Source organism: Cucurbita pepo, chromosome 5 (assembly GCF_057944985.1).
Source record: "Cucurbita pepo subsp. pepo isolate OVF chromosome 5, ASM5794498v1, whole genome shotgun sequence".
Classification (NCBI taxonomy): domain Eukaryota; kingdom Viridiplantae; phylum Streptophyta; class Magnoliopsida; order Cucurbitales; family Cucurbitaceae; genus Cucurbita; species Cucurbita pepo.
In genome coordinates, this window is record NC_141802.1 from 15,845,559 (window position 1) to 15,867,704 (window position 22,146).

Consider the following 22,146-nt stretch of genomic DNA (forward strand, 5'->3'; position numbering starts at 1 on the left):
TTTACAGATCATAACCCTTTTAAGTATTTCTTGATGCACAAAAAATTTAATATGAAATTGTCTAGGTAGTTAGAATTAGTAAAAAAAAGATTAGAATGTGGAGATATTGTATCTCAGATAAGATAAATGTAATGGCAAACACCTTGAGTAGAAAATTGACCCACATGTCAACATTGCTCGTCTGTTCGGTACAACCGATGATTACAAAATAGATTATACATGTATACCAAATAGATCCACATTGATTGAGAAATGGTGCCTCTTAGAAACCAAACGAGCCAAAGTAGGTCTCACTGACATCCAATGGAACAGCTCAAATCCACCGCTAGTAAATATTGTCATTTTTAAGCTTTTCGTTTCGAGCTTCCCCTCAAGGTTCTAAAACGCGTCTACTTAAGGAAGGTTTCCACACCCTTATAAGAGTATTTTGTTCTCTTCCCCAACCAATGTAAGATACATCACATCCGATAAAGAGATTCATTGGCAAAAACAGTTGTGTATGCTGAAAAATATGAGGTATCAACGGACTCTTATTGTTTACCATTTTGGATACATCTAGGTAGCACTAACACATATCAGGGCTGTACTCAATCTATGAGAGGAGTCGTATTCATCTCTCCTCGTGTTTGGTTTTCCCTTAGCGCAACCTCCTCGATTTTATTTCTCCATGGCTAATTATTTGATGATTGTTGTTATACAATTTGGTGAACATTGAGTCAATTGAAAGTTGAGACAGAGAAATTTATTATCACTCTCAGTGATCTAAATTCATTGGTGGGCAACAAATTGTTGCACAAAAAATCAGAATTACATATTTCGTAATTCTCAAAAAAAAAAAAAAAAAAAAAAAAAAATTATTGTTCTAATTTGGTTCTACAGAGAGGACATGAATTGCTGATCTGAAGCCACTTGAGGACACAGCATTTGTGATATACATGACCACACGGGATTCTGCTTACCTCCTCTTCTCCCTTCAGCGCTTCGCAACAAACACTGCAATCCCCCTCCTCCTCTTCCTCCCTTAACCCATCAAATTTCTGCCTCTGTAACCTCTCAATCGCCGACGCCGGCGCCCCGTTCATCGCAGGCGGAGAGTATTCTTGAATAAGGAATGGGTCCAGGTCCACCCATATCATTTCGATGGCATCCACATCCACGACGATGTGGAAGTTGAGATCGATGTTGTCGGCGGCCAAGCGGAGCGCAAACGAGGAGATCTCCTGATAGATGATATCGCAGGCGGCAATGGGGATGCTGAAGGAAGACAAAAAATGAAGCACGTGGTAGTTGGGGAGGAAGGGTGGGTGTTCCAGGTCGCGCAGAATAAAAGGGAACAGAGATTCGCCCAATGGAGATGAGGGACTTTGTTGAAGAATTTGGCGAGAAGATCGAGAGATGAGATGGCTTGAATGTCCGAGTCGGAGTTCCACGAACTGCATGAGTTGCTCGTGGGAAGCGACGGTGCCGGTGGTATTGGTGCGGATGGAAAATTGGAAGGACAAAGAGTCGCCGAAGGTTAGAGACATGGTGAGTGTTGATGAAAACAGAGGATATGAGCAACTGTTAAGAGTATGTTGAAATTGGTTGGGAAGGGGAAGAGGGAGGGGTGTCTTATTTATAGGCTTTTGATTTCCAAATGTTTCTGACCGTTGGATCACTTCCAGAATTCATAAAAGGAAAATGTTCACATCGCCGGTGAAATATTTTCAGGCACGGCCGAACGGCTATTTCTTCTAGTAGTGGAAGCAAAAAAGGAAAATATTTGTGCCGGCATGTGCGAGAAATATTAACGCCTGATTTCTATTGTTGTTCTTCTTCTTTGCCGTCGCCTCTTCCGCGCCGGAGAGATATATTCAGGCACGGCCAAACGGCTAGTTTGATTTGGTTGAATGAAGCGTTGACCGTACAACTGGCTGCCGGAGCGTGGAAAACACTAACGTCTACCGGCCTTCTTCCATTTCCGTTCCCACTTTTATTTCTTTTTTCTTTTTTCATTTTAAAGGACAAATATGTTAATATTAAGAAAACGAAAATTAAGTTGTTACATTATTTGATTTATCTTTTATCCCTTTTAGTTTTAAAATTTTAATATATTAATATATTTTTTATAAAAAAAACGAAAATTTTAGCATAATATTATTTAAATATTTAAATATTTAATATATTATAATTTAATGTGTTATTTAAATTATATTTAAATTACCATATATATTTAAATTTATTTAACCAATTTAAATCTCATTTAAGTTCAACCATGTTTTAAATATATCTTTTTATTTAATGTATCTATGCCGTTAATTTCTCTCTTATATTTAATTTATCTAATATATTAAACCCTAATTTAAAATTTTCAAATTAAATATATTTCTCTTCATTTGTATTTAATATATCTAGTATTCATTCATTAATTATAGTTGGAACAAAATTAATTAAATTAACTCTTTAATTAACCATTTTTCATTTATTAACTATATAAGTCATTCCACTATACCTATAATTGTACTTTTATTCATTATAGGACAATTATCCATTAATATAATCATTATAAGTAAGTCAGTCCTGAATTACAGTTGACTGAAAAATTCGTTTTACTATTGTAATTACATCTTTGACCCTAAGTATGAGTATTTCTCTAATGAACAATTTGTTTATAATCAAATCATAAACCAAATTCATTTCGGGCTAGTGGGAGGGTAGAGTCACATTGTTAAGTCCCAAAATTAGAATGAAGAGAATAACTCATCTACTTTACCTATACGAAAAATACTGAATTTCACATCATGATGTTAGGTAAATAATTCCTTATTTGGTCAAGGTCCCCAAATGGTAGACGTATTAAATTGGTTGCAAAATTCTTTTTCATCCATACAAATCAAATGATAAGTTCGTAAGATGCTAGAATAACAATGGAAGATAGACAATCAGTGACGAAAGATTAGGAAGTGAGCAAGAAGGTGCTCGAACAACAAGATTCAACCAATCATTTAAGCATTTGTTTAATTCTTTCCTGATGGTATTTGATAAAATATTTCTCTTAATCCAAAATTACAAGAAATTACATAATAATAATAATTGTTAAATCGAGCTGAATACACCATTTTTTAGTCGGGGGACTGTGCGATGCCGAGCCAAAGGAGTTGGCAATTGCAGAAACGACACGTGGCAATAGGGAAAGCAGATGCCCACGCGGGTCGTGAATCAGGTAGAGGCGCACGTCTCGGGTCAGACAATGCGAGGGAGCGGGTTGCGATGTTGGGCCGTGGGTTGCAGGTGTCTGGGCTGATGGTTGGAGGTGTCTACACCGAGGGTTGCAGGTGCTTGGGTTGAGGCGCTTTAGGCTGCGAAACAAGCTTGACCGTGAGCCGTAACTAATTGGGTTGCAGGTGAGCATCCGACCCAAATTCTGACCGGAAAGTCCGTCTTCCTTACCGCAGTTGTCCGACCCAAATGCTCATACACCTAACTATCTTAAATTAATAATAATAATAAAGCTTATATTTATTTATCCAAATAATAAATCAAAGTATAGAGTTTGAAGAATATTGAATCAGTTGGGACAAAAATGTGAAATTTATTGTCACACTATCATTGATCTAATTACAATGATATGCAACGAAATTGTTGCACAAAATATATGAGAATTACTTTTTCCCTAATTCTTTCAAAAACAAAAAAGAAAGAATTATTGTTCCAATTGGGTTCTGCAGAGAGGACACGAATTGCTCATCTCAAGCCACTTGAGGATACAGCATTTGTGATACACATGACCACATGGGATTCTGCTCACCTCCTCTTCTCCCTTCAGCGATTCGCAACACACGCTGCAATCCCCCTCCTCCTCTTCCTCCCTTAACCCATCAAATTTCTGCCTCTGCAACCTCTCAATCGCCGACGCCGGCGCCCCGTTCATCGCAGGCGGAGAATGTTCTTCAACAAGGAATGGGTCCAGGTCCACCCATGTCATTTCGCTGACATTCACATCCACGACCATGTGGAAGTTGAGATGGAAGTCGTCGGCGGTCATGTGTTGCGCAAACGAGGAGATCTGGTCATAGATGACATTGCAGGCGGGGATGGGGATTCTGAAGGAAGACAGAAACCGAAGCACGGAGGAGTTTTCGAGGAAGGGTGGTTGTTCCTGGTCGCGCAGAATAAAAGAGAACAGAGCATCGCCCATTGGGGTTGAGGGACTCCGTTGGAGAATTTGGTGAGAGGATCGAGAGATGAGATTGCTCGAATGTCCGACTCGGAGTTCCATCAACTGCATGGGTTGCTCGCCGGAACCCACGCTGTCGTTGCAAGTGCCCCGCATGGAACATTGGAAGGACAGATAGTTGTGGGAGCTCAAAGACATGGTGGGTGTTGCTGAAAACAGAGGATATGAGCAACTGTTAAGAGTGTGTTGAAATTGGTAGGCAAGGGGAAGAGGGAGCGGTGTCTTATTTATAGGCTTTTGATTTCCAAATGTTTCTGACCGTTGGATCACTTTCAGAATTCATAAAAGGAAAATGTTGGCCGTGCCGGTGAGATGTTTTCAGGCACGGCCAAACGGCTAGTTTGATGTGGTTGAATGAAGCGTTGACCGTACAACGGCCTGCCGGAGCGTGCGAAAACACTAATGTCTATCGGCTTCTCCCATTTCCCTTCTGTTTTAACTCACCCATTGTTTTATTATTATTATTTTTTTCTTTCTTTTCTTTTTTCTGAAAAATATGTTCATATTATGAAAATGAAAAATAAGTTATTAATTATTTGATTTATGTTGGTGTTTTTTTTAGTATTTTTAATTTTTAATGTATTAATATATTTAAAAAAAAATAAAATAAATAACTCATATTCAAGATGATAGAAAAAATTATATTTTGTTTATTGCCCATGTTTGAAAATATCAATCTTAAAAGTTCCAAAATTAATTTTATTTCTATTCTTCTAAAATATATTTTGTGAGAAGTTATTTGATAGAATAAATACTCGCTAGGTATTACTATTAGGTTATGTGATGGATATGACTTCGATTGTTTTGCCTGCAGTAGTCTCGACCTACACCTCAAACGTAGCCCGGCTATGTGCAGCTCGTACACATGACTCTGCCCAGAAGCCACTCAAACTCATTTAATCTTCAGCCATTCTCAGGTCAACTCAAATTCGTGATCCCTTCTTTTTTGCCTAGAGTCCATAAACTCTCAAATAGACCATACCTGCATGTCTACCCATGACTAACCTATTGAAGGGAATGAACTCTACATCCACGTAGCGGAAGCACTCTCAAACAGACCATAACCTATTGAAGGGAATGAACTCTTCATCCACGGAGTGGGAGCACTCTCAAACAGACCTGCATGCCTACCCATGACTAACCTATTGAAGGGAATGAACTTTTCATCCAACGTAGCGAAAGCATTTGCACCGTTTTGATTTTTATTAAGAATTAAAATAATGCAATAAATAGAAGAGTAAGAACTCTACCTTGGTAGAAACTTTAGCTTACAAGACTCCTCAGTATTCCAACATGCAGAAGTCAAGGCTCGAACACAAAGTCAAGGCTTGTGGAGCCTCTTGAAATAAAATCTCTTAAACACAAGGTGAAGGCTTGTGGGAGCCTCTTAAAAGAAAATCCCAAAGGATTGGAGAAAGAGTTTCAAGAATTTTCTGGAGAGATTGATATCTCTTTAACTCAACCCCGAGGTTCTATTTATAGGGACTCTAGGAGAATATTTACCAAATAATATATTTGGATATTTAATATATTAGAATATTTTACCATTCCTAATATATATTTAATTAATTTGAATTTCATTCAAATTTCAAATATAGGGTATCAAATATAATAAATATATTTTTTTCTTTTTAATATATCTAATATATTAAATATTAATTTGAACCCTTTAAATTAATATATTTTTTTTCATTTATATTTAACCTATCTAATATATTAAATATTAATTTGAACCTTTCAAATTAAATATATTTTATCTATTTATTAAATATTAATTTGATATTTCAAATTAAATTTATTTCTTCTCTATATTTAATATATCTAATTTATTAAACATCAATTTGAACACTTCAAAATTTCTTTCAAATAAATTGAACCTTTTAGCGTTACTATGAGCTAGCAACGGAACCTTATGAACCTACAGATCTCCAATGATACAAAATTAATTAATTATACTCTTTTATTAATCAATTTTTATTCATTAACTATACGTCACTCCACTATAGACCTAGAGTTGTACTCTTATGTACTGTAGGACAAGTTATGTCCATTGATATAATCATTACAAGCAAGTCGATCCTTCACGAGTTATTCATAATTACAGCTGGGTCAAAAGTCCGTTTTACCCCTATAATTAACTATTTCACCTTAAGTACCACTAATTCTCTAATGAATAATTTGTCTATGATCCAATCATAAACCAAGTCCCTCTCGGGTCAATGAGAGGGTGGGGCCCTATTGTTCAAGTCCTGAAATGAGTACAACAACTCATAATGAATTTCATCTCAAGATATTATGTTTCCAACTCCCTAGTTGATCAAGTCCCAAAATAGTAGGTATATTGAATTGGCTAAAAGAGTCATTCTCACCCATGTAAATTAAAGGCAAGCCCTCACAAGCAGGAGTTCATAACTCACTCAAGATTAAGATCGAGTCGCATATGATCATCATCTGAAATATTAATCTTCTCAATTAACGGATTTATAAAGAGAAATTAAATATTTCTTGATCCAGTCTTATACAAACTCATTGAATAGGATACCCCCACTTACATGTCTCCACACGAATAATTTGGATCAAATCATTTGTAACGATTACAAAGTGAGCCGTATCAATAGTGTTACCAGGATAAGGCACCCAACCTTATCCATATACTGTAGACTCTTTAGGTTATTACTTGAACACGATCCTCTTGTATGTCAACCACATACAGTTCTCTTGAATTAAGGAAGGAAAGATTGAGTAAGATGAAGAAGAAGAAACCGAAACCCTGAGCTACTGAGTTTACAGTGAAAGAAATATGGGAAACAGTAGGCTCCTTCACCTGCAAAGACCATTAAGAAATTGATTCTATCCCCATCTAACTGTAAAACCTTGTTATAGCTTTTTTCCTAATAGCTGGCGCTCAACGAAAAGAAATTCTATCCCTGTATAACTGTAAAATTACATTAATAATCTTAGATTTTCATATAATGGATAACAATTAGATTACAAAGAAAATAATATAAATAAAATAATTAATTACGAGGCTTTAGAGCATAAATCTCAACATGACCCATAACTCGAGTTTAACCTATGTCACTCTAGCTCCAACGCCGCTCGACTCGGTTCCGGTGGCTTCAGGCAGCTATTTGGTTGTTAGGTTACTCTATTTAGGTCTCATTCCACTTTTTTTTTTTTTCTTTTTTTTTCTTTTTTTTTTTTTACAATTTTGACCCTTTAGGAGTCGATTTGGACGAGAAGTAATTGAGGTTAGCATTACCACCATTTTGTTAATTTAAGTTGCTTTTGAGTCAAATGTTGATTTAAGTTACTTTTGAGTCAAATGTTGATTTAATTTATATCGTGAGGTAAATTGAATCATATAATATGCCTTAACTCGATGTCGTGGACCTACGTAGGTTGGATTGGACTACAAATGGCAAATTCAGTCTAGTACAATGATAAATTAGTGACTTCGACTTTGGCCAACCATGTAAGTAACTTTACTACTGGTTTGGTTGGATGAATTGTATGAACTATGAACAATGGATGCTTTGAGGCCCCTCTACCCATCATACTTTGTGACTTATTGACGTGTATTATATTATTTATGCTATGACATATGTTATGTTATGTTGTAAGTTATACTATGAGAAGTTTGTGTTATGTTATGGATCTTGTTGTGACGTCTATGTTGTATGATGACCTCTATATGTTATGCTATCCAAATTGGGTTCTTACACCGTTTTTCGTATAAAGCTTCAAACGGTGCCATAGCGATAGTTTTCTAGAAGTTGTTGTTGTAGGCGAACTCCATGAGATGCAATTTAGATTCTTAGCTACCTACAAAATCTAATATGTAGACACGTAGCACGTCTTCCAAAATTTGATTCCAACGTTCGATTCGATCATATGTTTATGGGTGGAGGCAGTCCTGAAGTCGAGACGAGTACCCAACCTTTCTTGAGTCCGCGATAGAAGGTCGACATAAAACATGTGTAACGACCCTAAATTTTCACTTAACCTAAAGTCACTACTATACTAACTTATATACTATCAAGAAAATTCAATTCAACCTATACTAACCTATACCACAAATGGAAATGGAAATTCAATTTAACTAATCTATACTATTAAATGGAAAATACAACTCAACCTACACTAACATATACTACTAAATGAAATGCAAATCTATCATATGCATGTGCCACGGTCTCGGGATTGTAATACCTCCATCAGCCTTATAGGGACGCCTTGCCTTTATCTGAAAAATGTAATAGCACGAGGCTTGAGTATTTTAAAAATACTCAATAAGCGACCCCTATCGAGGTTATAATGCAAGAACATGCGAATGCAATGCATGAGACCTATCATAATAGTCTATTTTCCTACGATACTATCCTAACAGGTAGCTTGGATGTATAATTCATATCATACAACATGTAACATAACAGTCACATAATGCAATTTGTGCATATCATCATACATAACATCATAAATCATATTAGTTCATCCAAAGATAGCATAGCGTTCACATCGCATAACATTTACATATTAATTCATAAAGGTCTAAACATACAATTTATGACACATGAAACCACGAGCACCTGCCAACATACAACTTGTATTTCATAACCTAATGACAGTAGGGCCACTTACTTGGCTAGCCTTAGCCGGCGTACTCCCTAATTAATTTAAAGTAAGCTCTCGCTCCTCGAAAACGTCTCACGTCATCACCGGTCGTTGGTTCCTATTGGATTCTTTATCGCTTTTGTTAGTATTTCACAATAATAATAATAAACCCTAACTTAAAATTTTGAAATAGGGCACTAAAACGACCTTATTTACCTTTATTTAGGTTGAAAATAGGTCCGAGAGGGTCAAAATAGTGCAGACAGGTCCAAAAAGGGATTTTCGAGCCGAGAAGCCGCGCCGGACCTGCCGAGAGGTTTTCGCGTCGGATGGTGACACATGGCGCAATAAGGAGATGCCACGTGTGCGTAGTGAACCGGGCCGAGATGTCAGTTGGGCTGCAGGCGGTGGGGTTTGTGTGTCTGTAGGGCTAGGCCGAGGCGTTTTGGGTTTCTGTGGCTGCATGAAATCAAGTGTCTAATAATTTTCTCACGTTTGGTTTACTCACTGCAACCCTTTTCGTTTGTCTTCATTGCGGTTTGCCACATATAATTGCGTTTAGGATGTTAGAATTGGTCAATCCATTTAGAATAGCTTGAAGTTAGTTGTTAGAATTGGTCAATCCATTAGAATAGCTTGAAGTTAGTCATGCCATAAGAATAGGCTTACTTCGTTAGTTTCCTATGAAATCGGATCTATTAGTTAATCTTTTGCCAATATAAATAGAATATGTCCTCAATAGTGTGAGGCACAGTTTTGCATAAGCTTGATATGGTATCAGAGCCGAAATAAGATCCACGAGATCCATAGCCTCTGCTGTTAGACATGTCAATCCCAAACAACACAATGTCTTCTCCGTCGATCAGTCAGGTGATTAGTGTTAAGCTTACACAAGAAAATTATCTACTGTGGTCTACCCAAATCCTTCCCTACTTGCGTAGCCAAAACCTTGTTGGTTTTGTGGATGGATCCATGCCTGCACCAAGCCAGACGATCGCCGTTGAACCAAGTGAAGAAACAGGGAATCGCAAAATTATCATCAACCCTGAGTTCACAGTCTGGTACCCCCAGGACCAGCTGGTACTCAGCCTCATCAACTCATCAGTCACTGAGGAGGTTCTCAGCACGATGGTTGGAATCACCACTGCACGAGAAGCCTGGATTACGCTGGAGCGACAATTTGCTTCCACATCTCGAGCAAGAGCAATGCAGATCCGTATGGAACTCTCTACTATCCAGAAAAAGGACATGACAATTGCTGACTACTTTCGTAAAGTAAAACATCTTGGTGATACACTTGCTGCCATTGGCAAGCGAATAGAGGATGAAGAACTCATCGCTACATGCTGCAAGGACTTGGTCCAGATTATGATCCTCTAGTCACAAGCATTACAACCAGAACAGATGTATACACTGTCAGCGACGTGTATGCTCACATGCTGAGCTATGAGATGCGGCACTTGCGTAAGGGTACATTTGAGCAACTTTCATCTGCTAACAATGTCAATAGGATATCCATTCGTGGAGGTGCCAATGGAGGTCGAGGTAGTCGCGGTCGTAGTCGTCAGTTAAATAGTGGTCATGGACAATCAAGGCGTACTGTGAACAATCCTGGACGTCAACCATCAAAGACACAAAGCAGCTCAGGCATTGTCTGTCAGATTTGTGGTAAGCCCAATCACGATGCTTTGCAATGCTGGCACAGATTTGATCAGGCATATCAAGCCGAAAATAATCTCAAACAAGCAGCTTTGGCAACAAGTGGATACACTAGTGACACAAACTGGTATGTTGACACTGGAGCCACAGATCATATCACCAATGACCTAGAGAGGCTTACCACCAGAGAACGCTACACTGGCACCGACCAAATTCAGGTTGCAAATGGCGCAGGTTTGTCTATCTCTCATATTGGGAATTCATTAATTTCTGGTTCATCTCTTGTTCTGAAACATATCCTATATGTTCCTAAAATCAATAAGCACCTAATTTCAGTACAAAGACTAGCATCTGATAATAATGCTGTTGTAGAATTTCACCCAAACTATTTTTTGGTTAAGGACCGAGTCACGAAGAAACTCCTGCTCCACGGTAGATGTAAGAATGGCCTATACGTTCTACCGCATAATTTCAGTCAAGCCTTGCTGACAGCCAAACTTTCGAAAGAACAATGGCACAGAAGGCTAGGGCACCCTGCATCTCCAATTACCATTAGAATTCTACAAGATAATAATTTAGCTATAGATACTAATATTCCCTCTTCCTCAATTTGTAATGCTTGTCAATTAGGGAAAGCACATCAATTGCCATTTGGTTCTTCTCAGCATGTATCTACAGCACCCCTTCAATTAATTCACACTGATGTATGGGGTCCATCCATTGCGTCAGTAAATAATTCCAAATATTATGTTTCCTTTGTTGATGATTTTAGTCGTTATGTTTGGATTTACTTTCTGAGATGCAAATCTGATGTTGAGTCTGTGTTCCTTCAATTTCAAAAACATGTTGAAACTATGCTAAATACCAAAATTCGCTCCGTCCAATCAGATTGGGGGGGTGAATACCATCGGTTACACAATTATTTCAAATCCACAGGCATTGAACATCATATCTCCTGTCCTCACACACACCAGCAGAATGGGTTAGTCGAAAGAAAACACAGACACATTGTAGAAACTGGCCTTGCTTTACTCGCTCAAGCCAACATGCCTCTATCCTACTGGGATGAAGCTTTCAACACAGCTTGCTTTCTTATAAATAGAATGCCCAGCCGAACCATACAACAAGACACACCACTTCATAAATTGTTTGGTAAAAGTCCAGACTACTCCATGCTTAGGGTGTTTGGCTGTGCTTGCTGGCCTAATTTAAGGCCTTACAACAACAAGAAACTGAGTTTCAGAACTACTAGATGTATATTCTTGGGTTATAGTTCTTCTCATAAGGGATATAAATGCTTAAATAGAAGTACAGGACGTATTTACATCTCTAGAGACGTGGTTTTCGATGAAAATATTTTTCCTTTTGAAGAATCTAAGCCACCAAACAAAACCACAAATCCACATCATCCTGTTCTACTTCCAGCCTTAGCCAAACTTGCTAGTTTTTACACTGAAAATGCTCTTACAGATATTGAACCAGTTGTTAGTAATTCCCATATGAATGATGGTCAAACTGATAATATTGCTAGTGACAACTTGTCTGGTGTCAGCTTATCTTCTGCAGATAATACAAGAAGTTCAGAGGAAATTGCAGAATATGAAGCTGAGAGCAGTTCGATCAATGCTCAAAACCAAACTCATGAACATGTGTCTGATCAACCAACTGAAGCAGCTAGTCAACATCCAATGCGAACAAGGTTGAGAAATAACATTGTACAAGCTAAACAATTCACTGATGGAACTATCAGATATTCAGAAACCTCAAGAAAATTCGCAAGCGCTGTAACTATCACAACTCCGATCATAGAGACTGCTACTGAACCTCGAAACCTGCAGGAAGCCATGCAACATCCAAGATGGAGAGGAGCAATGAATGATGAGCTCTCAGCGCTAAAACGAAATGCCACTTGGGATCTAGTTCCACCCAAACCTGGAATAAATCTCATTGATAGTAAATGGGTGTATAAAGTGAAAAGAAAAGCAGATGGGTCAGTTGAAAGATTAAAAGCAAGATTAGTTGCCAAAGGATTCAAGCAAAGATTTGGTGTTGATTACACTGATACTTTTAGCCCTGTGATCAAACCGTCAACAATCAGGGTCATTCTTTCGCTAGCAGTAACCAAGGGCTGGAATATGAGACAAGTTGATATCCAAAATGCATTTTTGCATGGAATTCTGAAAGAGGAAGTGTACATGCGACAACCACCAGGATTTCAAGACTCAGCCAAACCAAAGAATTACATATGCAAGCTCAAGAAAGCCCTTTATGGCCTGAAACAAGCCCCAAAAGCTTGGCATTCGAGGTTGACTGGAAAACTTATTGAGTTAGGCTTCAAGGCTTCAGTAGCTGATTCATCTCTTTTTATTCTCAAAAACAGAGAGATAACTATCTATATGCTCATCTATGTTGATGATATAATTATTGTGAGCTCCTCTGATCAAGCAACCGAAAGGTTGATTCAGAAATTGAAAATAGATTTTGCAGTAAAAGATTTGGGTGGTCTTGAGTATTTTCTGGGTATTGAAGTCAAGAAAACACGAGATGGTATCATACTGTCACAGAGACGATATGCCTTAGATTTGTTGAAAAGAGTAAACATGGAAAAATGCAAACCTATGTCTACACCAATGGGTTCTGCTGAAAAATTATTCAGAGAACAAGGAATACCCTTATCAGCTGAAGAACAATTCAAATACAGAAGTACAGTGGGAGCACTACAATATTTGACAATGACTAGGCCTGATTTGGCATTTGCTGTCAATAAAGTGTGTCAATATCTTCATACACCTACTGATGCTCATTGGGGTGCTGTGAAGAGAATTCTTCGTTATGTTAAAGGCACACTAGCATTAGGAGTGAAAATTCAGAAATCAACCATGATGTTGTCGGGGTTTTCTGATGCTGATTGGGCTGGTTGTCCCGATGATCGACGTTCAACTAGCGGCTTTGCTGTATTTCTTGGAGCAAATCTAATCTCATGGAGTTCCAGAAAACAGGCTACAGTGTCAAGATCAAGCACCGAAGCAGAATACAAGGCCATTGCGAATCTTACTGCAGAAATGATTTGGATCAAGTCATTACTGAAGGAACTGGGCGTGTATCAATCAAAGGCTCCTCGCCTCTGGTGTGACAACCTCGGAGCTACATATTTAACTTCAAATCCAGTATTTCATGCTAGAACGAAACATATTGAAGTTGATTTTCATTTTGTTCGAGAACAAGTAGCACGTAAAGCAATGGAAGTTCGGTTCATTTCATCAAGTGATCAAGTAGCTGATATCCTGACAAAACCACTGTCTAAAACTCCTTTTACTACACATTGTAACAATCTCAACATGTACAAGACTTGTTGGGATTGAAGGGGACTGTTAGAATTGGTCAATCCATTTAGAATAGCTTGAAGTTAGTTGTTAGAATTGGTCAATCCATTAGAATAGCTTGAAGTTAGTCATGCCATAAGAATAGGCTTACTTCGTTAGTTTCCTATGAAATCGGATCTATTAGTTAATCTTTTGCCAATATAAATAGAATATGTCCTCAATAGTGTGAGGCACAGTTTTGCATAAGCTTGATATAGGATGCATTAAATTGTTGTTGTTTGATATCACAACATTCATAACTCAACTTATTCAAATCTAAAAATTGTTTTATTATTACTATTATGAGTCTATATACATCTATGGCCAACCAAATTGTTGCACAAAAATATGAGAATTACTTTTACCCTAATTCTTTCAAAAACAAAAAAGAAAGAATTATTGTTCCAATTGGGTTCTGCAGAGAGGACACGAATTGCTCATCTCAAGCCACTTCAGGATACAGCATTTGTGATACACATGACCACATGGGATTCTGCTCACCTCCTCTTCTCCCTTCAGCGCTTCGCAACACACGCTGCAATCCCCCTCCTTCTCTTCCTCCCTTAACCCATCAAATTTCTGCCTCTGCAACCTCTCAATCGCCGACGCCGGCGCCCCGTTCATCGCAGCCGGAGAGTATTCTTCAATAAGGAATGGGTCCAGGTCCACCCATATCATTTCGATGGCATCCACATCCACGACGATGTGGAAGTTGAGATCCACGTTGCCGGCGGCCAAGTGGAGCGCAAAGGAGGAGATCTCCGCAAAGATTATATTGCAGACGGCGATGGGGATGGTGAAGGAAGACAGAAACCGAAGAACGTGGGATTTGGAGAGGAAGGGTGGGTCGAGCAGGTCGCGCAGAATAAAAGGAAACAGAGCATCGCCCATTGGAGTTGAGGGAGTTTGTTGGAGAATTTGGCGAGAAGATCGAGAGATGAGATGGCTCGAATGTCCGAGTCGGAGTTCCACGAACTGCATGGGTTGCTCGTGGGAAGCCAAGTTGCCGGTGGTATTGGTGCGGAAGGAACATTGGAAGGACAGAGAGTCGCCGAAGGTTAAAGACATGGTGAGTGTTGATGAAAACAGAGGATATGAGCAACTGTTAAGAGTATGTCGAAATTAGTAGGGAAGGGGAAGAGGGAGCGGTGTCTTATTTATAGGCTTTTGATTCCCAAATGTTTCTGACCGTTGGATCACTTCCAGAATTCATAAAAGGAAAATGTTCACAGCGCCGGTGAAATATTTTCAGGCACGGCCGAACGGCTATTTCTTCTAGTAGTGGAAGCAAAAAAGGAAAATATTTGTGCCGGCACGTGCGAGAAATAGTAACGCCTGATTTCTATTGTTCCTTTTCTTCTTCGCCGTCGCGTCTTCCGCGCCGGTGAGATATATTCAGGCACGGCCAAACGGCTAGTTGACGTCGTTAAATGAAGCGTTGACCGTACAACTGGCTGCCGGAGCGTGCGAAAACACTAACGTCTAGCGGCCTTCTTCCACTCTTTACTGATTTTTTTTTTCTTTTCTTTTTTCTTTTTAAAGGACAAATATGTTAATATTAAGAAAATAAAAAATAAGTTGTTATATTATTTGATTTATCTTTATCTTTTTTAGTATTTTTAATCTATATTTAACTAATTTCAAATTGATTTAAGTTTCAAATATATTTTTATATTTAATGTATCTATACATTAGTAATGTATTAATACAATAAATATGTGTTTCTCTTTATTTGTTTGTTTTTACATCATGCAAGTGAATGAAATATAAAAAATAAAAAAATAAAAATGTATAATTAAGAATAATAATGTGTTAAATATGCTATAATTTGGCTCTACACAAAGGGCATGAATTGCTCCTTTGAAACCAGGTGAGGATGCATGATTTGTGAAACGCATGACCACATGGGATTGTAGCCACCTCTTTCTCTCCCCCCTTCTCTGCTTCATAGCTTTCGTAGCACACACTGCACTCTTCTCCCCCAATTCCCTGATTTCCTGCCGCCGCCACTCCAGCTTCCTCCAGAACCACTTTCTCCTCCACCATTACACCTCGCCCAACTGAACCCCCGCGCTTCTCCATCCAAAACATTTGAATGTAATCAATGTCCGCCACCAATTGGAACTTCGCGTCATAGTCTACGGCGGCCCATTGTGTGACGAACGACGTGATTTTCTGGACAATGGGGTTCCACTTCACAGAGCCGAGGTTGAAGGAGGACACCAATTCAACCAAGTAAGCGTGGCAGAATAACGGATCTTCCAGCTCTCGGAGAGGCAGAGGAAACAGAGCATCCGCCATTGGAGTCGAGGGAGTTTCTTCCAGGATGTCGTAGGGAAGGCCGGCGGACGGCGATCGAGAGATCAGACGGCTGGAATAGCCCAAGCGGAGTTGGAGGAGTTGATCGGCGCCGTGGTTGCGGCGGAGAGAGTAGCGGAGGGTGGAGGCATTTGCGAAAGGCATTGTAATGGTGAGAATGTTGGATTGAAACAGAGATGGATGGAGTTTTGTGTTGATTTAATGATAATATTAATAGGGAATTGGAAGCATAAGTAAATTCCGATTAGGGAAACTTCAGATTTTAGTATCAAATTTAGGAATCATATTTAAAATTACTCTAAACATTTCCTTTTCTACCGCTTCTTTTATGGAAACTCTCAAAATCAAATTTAGTTTCATATCTCTATTTATTTGAATTTCATTACACTAAAATAAATCCATAAAATACAAAAGGTTTATTTTGTTATTTATTGTTTTAAATACTTTCCAAAAAACTATATATCTATATTTTATTAATACTTTCACCTGACATTTTCATATAATTGAAAATACTATCCTAATTAGATGTATGTTTACTTTTCCACACACGGTTTACACGTGCAAGTATGAACCCACTAGTCAGTTCGCCCACCTCCTAGATCATTTTCTTAGTCGGCCTAGCATTCTCTAGAGTTGTTGTCGTCAAACACCCATTAGGAATAGCAACCGTCAAAGCATTATGATAAACATAATGATCGTTTTCCTGCCTTGTAGTGTAAGAAGGGTATTCTCGAATACATGAACACACAATGATACATGAGATCCCAACATTTTTCTTTCATTATCATACAATACCATCCGTTCCACTTTCCTTTTTATCCTATCATCTTTATCATAACTTTCCATGCATATATGGGGTTTTATGTCACTATATCATCTTGCATGTCAGGTTAAACATGTCATATCCTAAACATATCATGTCTTCTACGTATCATACCATATCATGCACATATCATATCGTATATCGTGTCACAACATGCGTCTTATCGTCAATAAATTACATGATAACATATTATCACAACACTCGTGTATAATATGAGGAACATGTCGTTAGACATATCATATCATAACATATCATTTCATAACATGTATCATCTCATTCACCTATAATATCATAAACATATCATTTCATAACATGCATATGACACATGCAAAGTTAGGGGGCATGTGCCGTCATACTACATACAAGTTATAACAAAACCGACAGTAAGGTCATTTACTTGGTTGACCTTAGTCGACGTTCTCCCTAATTTCAAGTATGTTTGAATTTCATCCCCCAAAGTACTGTCGGTAGTTGTTTCCAATTCGTCCATCTCATTACATTAATAACTCAAATTTCTAAGCTCAAATTAACTTAAACCGAGAGATTAAACCTATACTGACCTTAATTTCATTAAACAATGTCAATTTCAGCTTTGAAATGGTCGAAACGATAGAATTTGTCAAAAAAAAATCCCTTTACCGATCCAAAAAACTAAGTCGAGGAGCCGAGCCGAATCCACTAAGCTGCACCAGCTGAGGGAGTCGCTAGTTGTAGGTGTGACACGTGTCCCTTGAAGGAGGTGACGCGTGTGCAAGTCGTAGTCGAGTCGAAGCGTGGGTTGTCGGGTCGCTGATGCAGGCGCGCGGGTTGCGGGCCGCGAGGCTGGGCTAGACTTAGCTGAATTGGTTTTGGACCATTGCAGGTGTATGGGCCGAGGTTGCAAGCATCTAGGCCGAGACTGCAGGTGATTGGGTTGTAGATGTTTGGGCCGAAGCTGGGTTGTTAGTTGGGCACCCGATCCGCATCAGAATCCGACCCGGAAAATTGTCTTCCTTACCCGATTAATGCGATTTTTCGTCCAAGTCTCTCTCCTCCGTACGCTGTAGCCCGAATTTGAACCCTCGGTCGCTGATCGTTAAGGGACCGATCTCGCCGGCGTTTCCAAATTCTCATATTTCAGATCTCGCCAGCATCGAGGGAATGACGTTGCTGAAGGCATGAAACATGAAAGACTTACCTTCTGAGTCATTGTTTTAGAGCGTGTGAAAGTTTAGGGTTTAAGGTTTAGGATTTAGGCGTGAAGAGCGTGTGAAAGTTTTGGTGTGTTGTGGGCATCTGGGGAAGCGTGAACGATGGAGGGTGCGAGAATTCCACCGCCTCGAGCCTTTTTCAGCGACCAAGTTTTTTTTTTTTTTTAATAGTTACATATTTCAACCCAACCCAAACCATACTGGTTATGTGATATTTATCAAATTTTTTTTTGAGTCATGTGATTTTTTGAACAATCCAAACTAAACGAGATCGTATATGTACCCCTAAGCCTAACTACAGGACAGTGTACACTCATGTTGTCGAAAACCAACCAAAAGAAAGGAGTGTGTAACATATCATGATGTATGCGTCCTTACAAAATATACTAGAGAAGTATTTGGTGCTCATGACAAACACCACTAGGTCTCATTTTTAAATCATGGTATATGGTTATTATGCAAGTCATATTTATACTTTTTATGACAACATTCCTAGATGTAAATGACAAATCATTCATTCTATCATACATGACTCATCGAGTGTTTTATAGGACATAACGTGAACATAATATCATAGTATACGTGGATTGACATACTCAAAGTATATGCATCACAAAAGGTTCATAAATATGGCTTGAACAAGTAATAACACAAATAAACCACACAATGTGTTATTCATACGACATACAATTCATCCAACCTAACCTAAAGGTGTTCTAATAGTAAGTTCACTTACTTTATTAGTCTAAGAAAAAGTCACTAAATTTTGTAAGTCGATGTAACAGTAGATGACTGACACTCATCTCTTCAGTTATTTATTTATTTTTTTTTCAAATGGTATGCTCATGCAAATAATAATAATAATAATAATAATAATAATAATAATAATAATAATAATAATAAATGGAAGTATAGAGTTACATTAATTAATGTTGAATCAACTGACAAAAAATGTAAAATTTGTTGTCACTGTCATTAATCTAATTACAATCATCTGCAACGAAATTGTTGCACAAAAACCAGAATTACATTTTCCGTAATTCTTAAAAAAGAAAAAAAGAATTATTGTTCTAATTTGGTTCTACAGAGAGGACACGAATTGCTCATCTGAAGCCACTTGAGAATACAGCATTTGTGATACACATGACCACACGGGATTCTACTCACCTCCTCTTCTCCCTTCAGCGCTTCGCAACAAACACTGCAATCCCCCTCCTCCTCTTCCTCCCTTAACCCATCAAATTCCTGCCTCTGCAACCTCTCAATCGCCGACGCCGGCGCCCCGTTCATCTCAGCCGGAGAATATTCTTCAACAAGGAATGGGTCCAGGTCCACCCATATCATTTCGATGACATCCACTTCGACGACGATGTGGAAGTTGAGATCCACGTTGCCGGCGGCCAATTGAAGCGCAAACGAGGAGATCTCTTCATAGATGATGTCGCAGGCGGCGATGGGGATGCTGAAGGAAGACAAAAACTGAAGAACATAGCAGTTGGAGAGGAAGGGTGGGTGTTGGAGGTCGCGCAGAACAAAAGGAAACAGAGCATCGCCCATTGGGGTTGTGGGAGTTTGTTGGAGAATTTGGCGAGAAGATCGAGAAATCAGATGGGTCGAATTTCCGAGTCGGAGCTCCAGGAGCTGCATGGGTTGCTGGTCGGAAGCCACGGTGCCGTTGCAAGTGCTTTGGATGGAACATTGGAAGGACAGATAGTCGTGGAAGGTTAAAGACATGGTGGGTGTTGATGAAAACAGAGGATGTGAGTGAGTCGGAAATTGGTAGGAAAGGGGAGGAGGGAGCGGGGTATGATTTACAGGCAAAGGGGAACAAATAAATGGGTTTTGATTTTGAAATGTTTGTGGCCGTTGGAACGAATTGAACAAAGGAAAGTGTTCGCCGCTCCGGTGAGGTATTTTCAGGCACGGCCAAACGGCTATTTTGTTGCCGTTGCATGAATTCTTGTTGTAGAAGCAGAAAAGGAAAATGTTTGTGTCGGCACGTGCGACAAATAGTAACGGCTCATTTCTGTTATTCTTCTTCTTCTTCTTTGCCGTTGCTTCCTCTTCCGACACCCAACAACCGTCCACCGCCCGTCTTCCATTTTATTTTCTTTTCAAACAACAAATGTGTTAATATTAACAAAATGAAAAATAACTTATTAAATTATTTTTCTATTTTTTTAGTATTTTTTTATGTGTCAATATAATTTTAAAATACTCAAAATATTTTTCAATTTCTGAAAACGCGGCCGTTTCTTGGAGGACGTGGTATGGAAGGGCGGCGGATGGGAATCGGCGCCGTCGTTGGGGCGGAGAGACTACCGGAGGGTGGACGCATTAAATCCGTAAGGTTAACAAATGAAGATCGATTCAAATTTAAATATTTTTAATTTATTAAAAAGAATTTATTTTGAGAATACTTAATTATTTAAAATTAAATAAAGTATGGAAATGGTTGAAAATAATTTATTTATATGAAATTATTATTATTTCTTAAAATCAAATCTCAATAATAATAATAATAAAGAAATTAAACTTTTTACTTTTTACTTTTTTTTTTTTTTTCTTTTTATATTTCGTATAGTATCTCTGTATTCAATGCGTTAATTTGTATCATCTCGTTGACATATTTACATGTCTATAACGGACATTGAGAAGGAACAATGTTTTCAATGGTGAAAGGCCATAAGAAGATACCGTCTATAATCTATGTATTTCTGATCGGGAAATTGTATGCAAGCTTCGTAGCTAGAATCCATGGGCCGAAAGCCCAAAAGGTCTTAGCCCATTAGCTAGAATACATGGGCCGAAAGCCCAAAAGGCCTTAGCCCATTAGCTAAAATCCATGGGCCGAAAGCCCAAAAGGAGCTCTTTAATCTAAGAAACAAATTGCTTAATTTAAGATGTTAAAATATCATAATCATAAATCTAGCTATTAAATCAGAAAAAGGAACACACAAACTTTCTTAATTTTTATAATTTATTTAAGATTTTCCCTTTTTACTTCTTAAATATCATAAGATATTATTAAAAAAAAAAAAAAAAAAAAAGGAAAAATAAAATGAAAATGAAAAATGATTTCTCCCCGCTATTAAAATCTTCTAATCATCGTTCATCGACATGCAATGATCAAGTTTGAATGTAAGATGCAAAAAAATATTAAGAGTTTAACACACCATCAACCTTCTATAAAATATATATATATACACATTAAGCTTAAAGGCTACCCGAATTTGACCAAATTAATTGAGTTTATAAATTTTATCATATCAGTATAAACGTGACATGTTTAAAGATGTTTGTCGTCTTTAGAAATCAAGAGGTGTTATTCTATCAACGTTATTGTCGGTGGATCATAAGTGAGTTAGTTAGACCATATGTAATTATAATTAAATAAAATCGGCATAATTCAAACGTTGAAGATTAAGACTCTTTTGGGTAGGTGAGTAGATCTTATCTCAATTATATGATAAAAGATTGACACTACGAGAAATTGTTGGTAAGTTTAGTTTTTATTAACTTACAACTTTGATTTCTATTAAGGACGTTCATATAACACGATAGTCTGACGAATCCAACTACTGAATCCAAACCATATTAATTCAATTTATAACATTCTTTTATGTAATAAATGAAAATGTTTGAGATTTAAAATTGATGTAATATTAATTTTATAATTTATAATTTAAGTTTTAATATTAATTTTAATAGATATAAAAATATTTTTGATTAGATTGGAATTTAATATCAATCAATGAATGAAATAGTGTGTTGAGAAAAGATGCATTTTTTTAAGCCGAAAAAACCTCATAAACAAACAAAACAAAACAAAAAGAAAAAGCTCATAAAATCATGTACGTGATAAAGAAAATAAAATATAAAATATAAAATAAAAGATTCTGGAGCTCTCTGATTGGTCGCAAGAAAGTAACACGCACGCAACGCTAAGATACTTTTATTTCT

At 37.8% G+C, this 22,146-nt stretch overlaps 2 protein-coding genes and 1 non-coding gene across 3 annotated transcripts; 1 reads left to right on the forward strand and 2 right to left on the reverse strand.

Annotated features, from left to right (window-relative positions):
* Positions 1-3,682: 3,682 nt before the first annotated feature.
* On the reverse strand, positions 3,683-4,177 carry LOC111795098 (uncharacterized). The gene has a single exon (XM_023677344.2). The coding sequence runs from the start codon at positions 4,175-4,177 to the stop codon at positions 3,683-3,685; it is 495 nt and encodes a 164-aa protein (XP_023533112.2).
* A 5,967-nt stretch (positions 4,178-10,144) lies between these two features.
* LOC111783742 (small nucleolar RNA Z247) lies at positions 10,145-10,279 on the forward strand. Its single transcript, XR_002813424.2, has one exon. It is a non-coding gene; the product is annotated as a small nucleolar RNA Z247 (small nucleolar RNA).
* Positions 10,280-14,247: 3,968 nt separating this feature from the next.
* LOC111795099 (uncharacterized) lies at positions 14,248-15,060 on the reverse strand. The gene has a single exon (XM_023677345.2). It carries the CDS (start codon positions 14,917-14,919, stop codon positions 14,248-14,250), a length of 672 nt encoding a protein of 223 aa, XP_023533113.1. The 5' UTR covers positions 14,920-15,060.
* Positions 15,061-22,146: the final 7,086 nt, after the last annotated feature.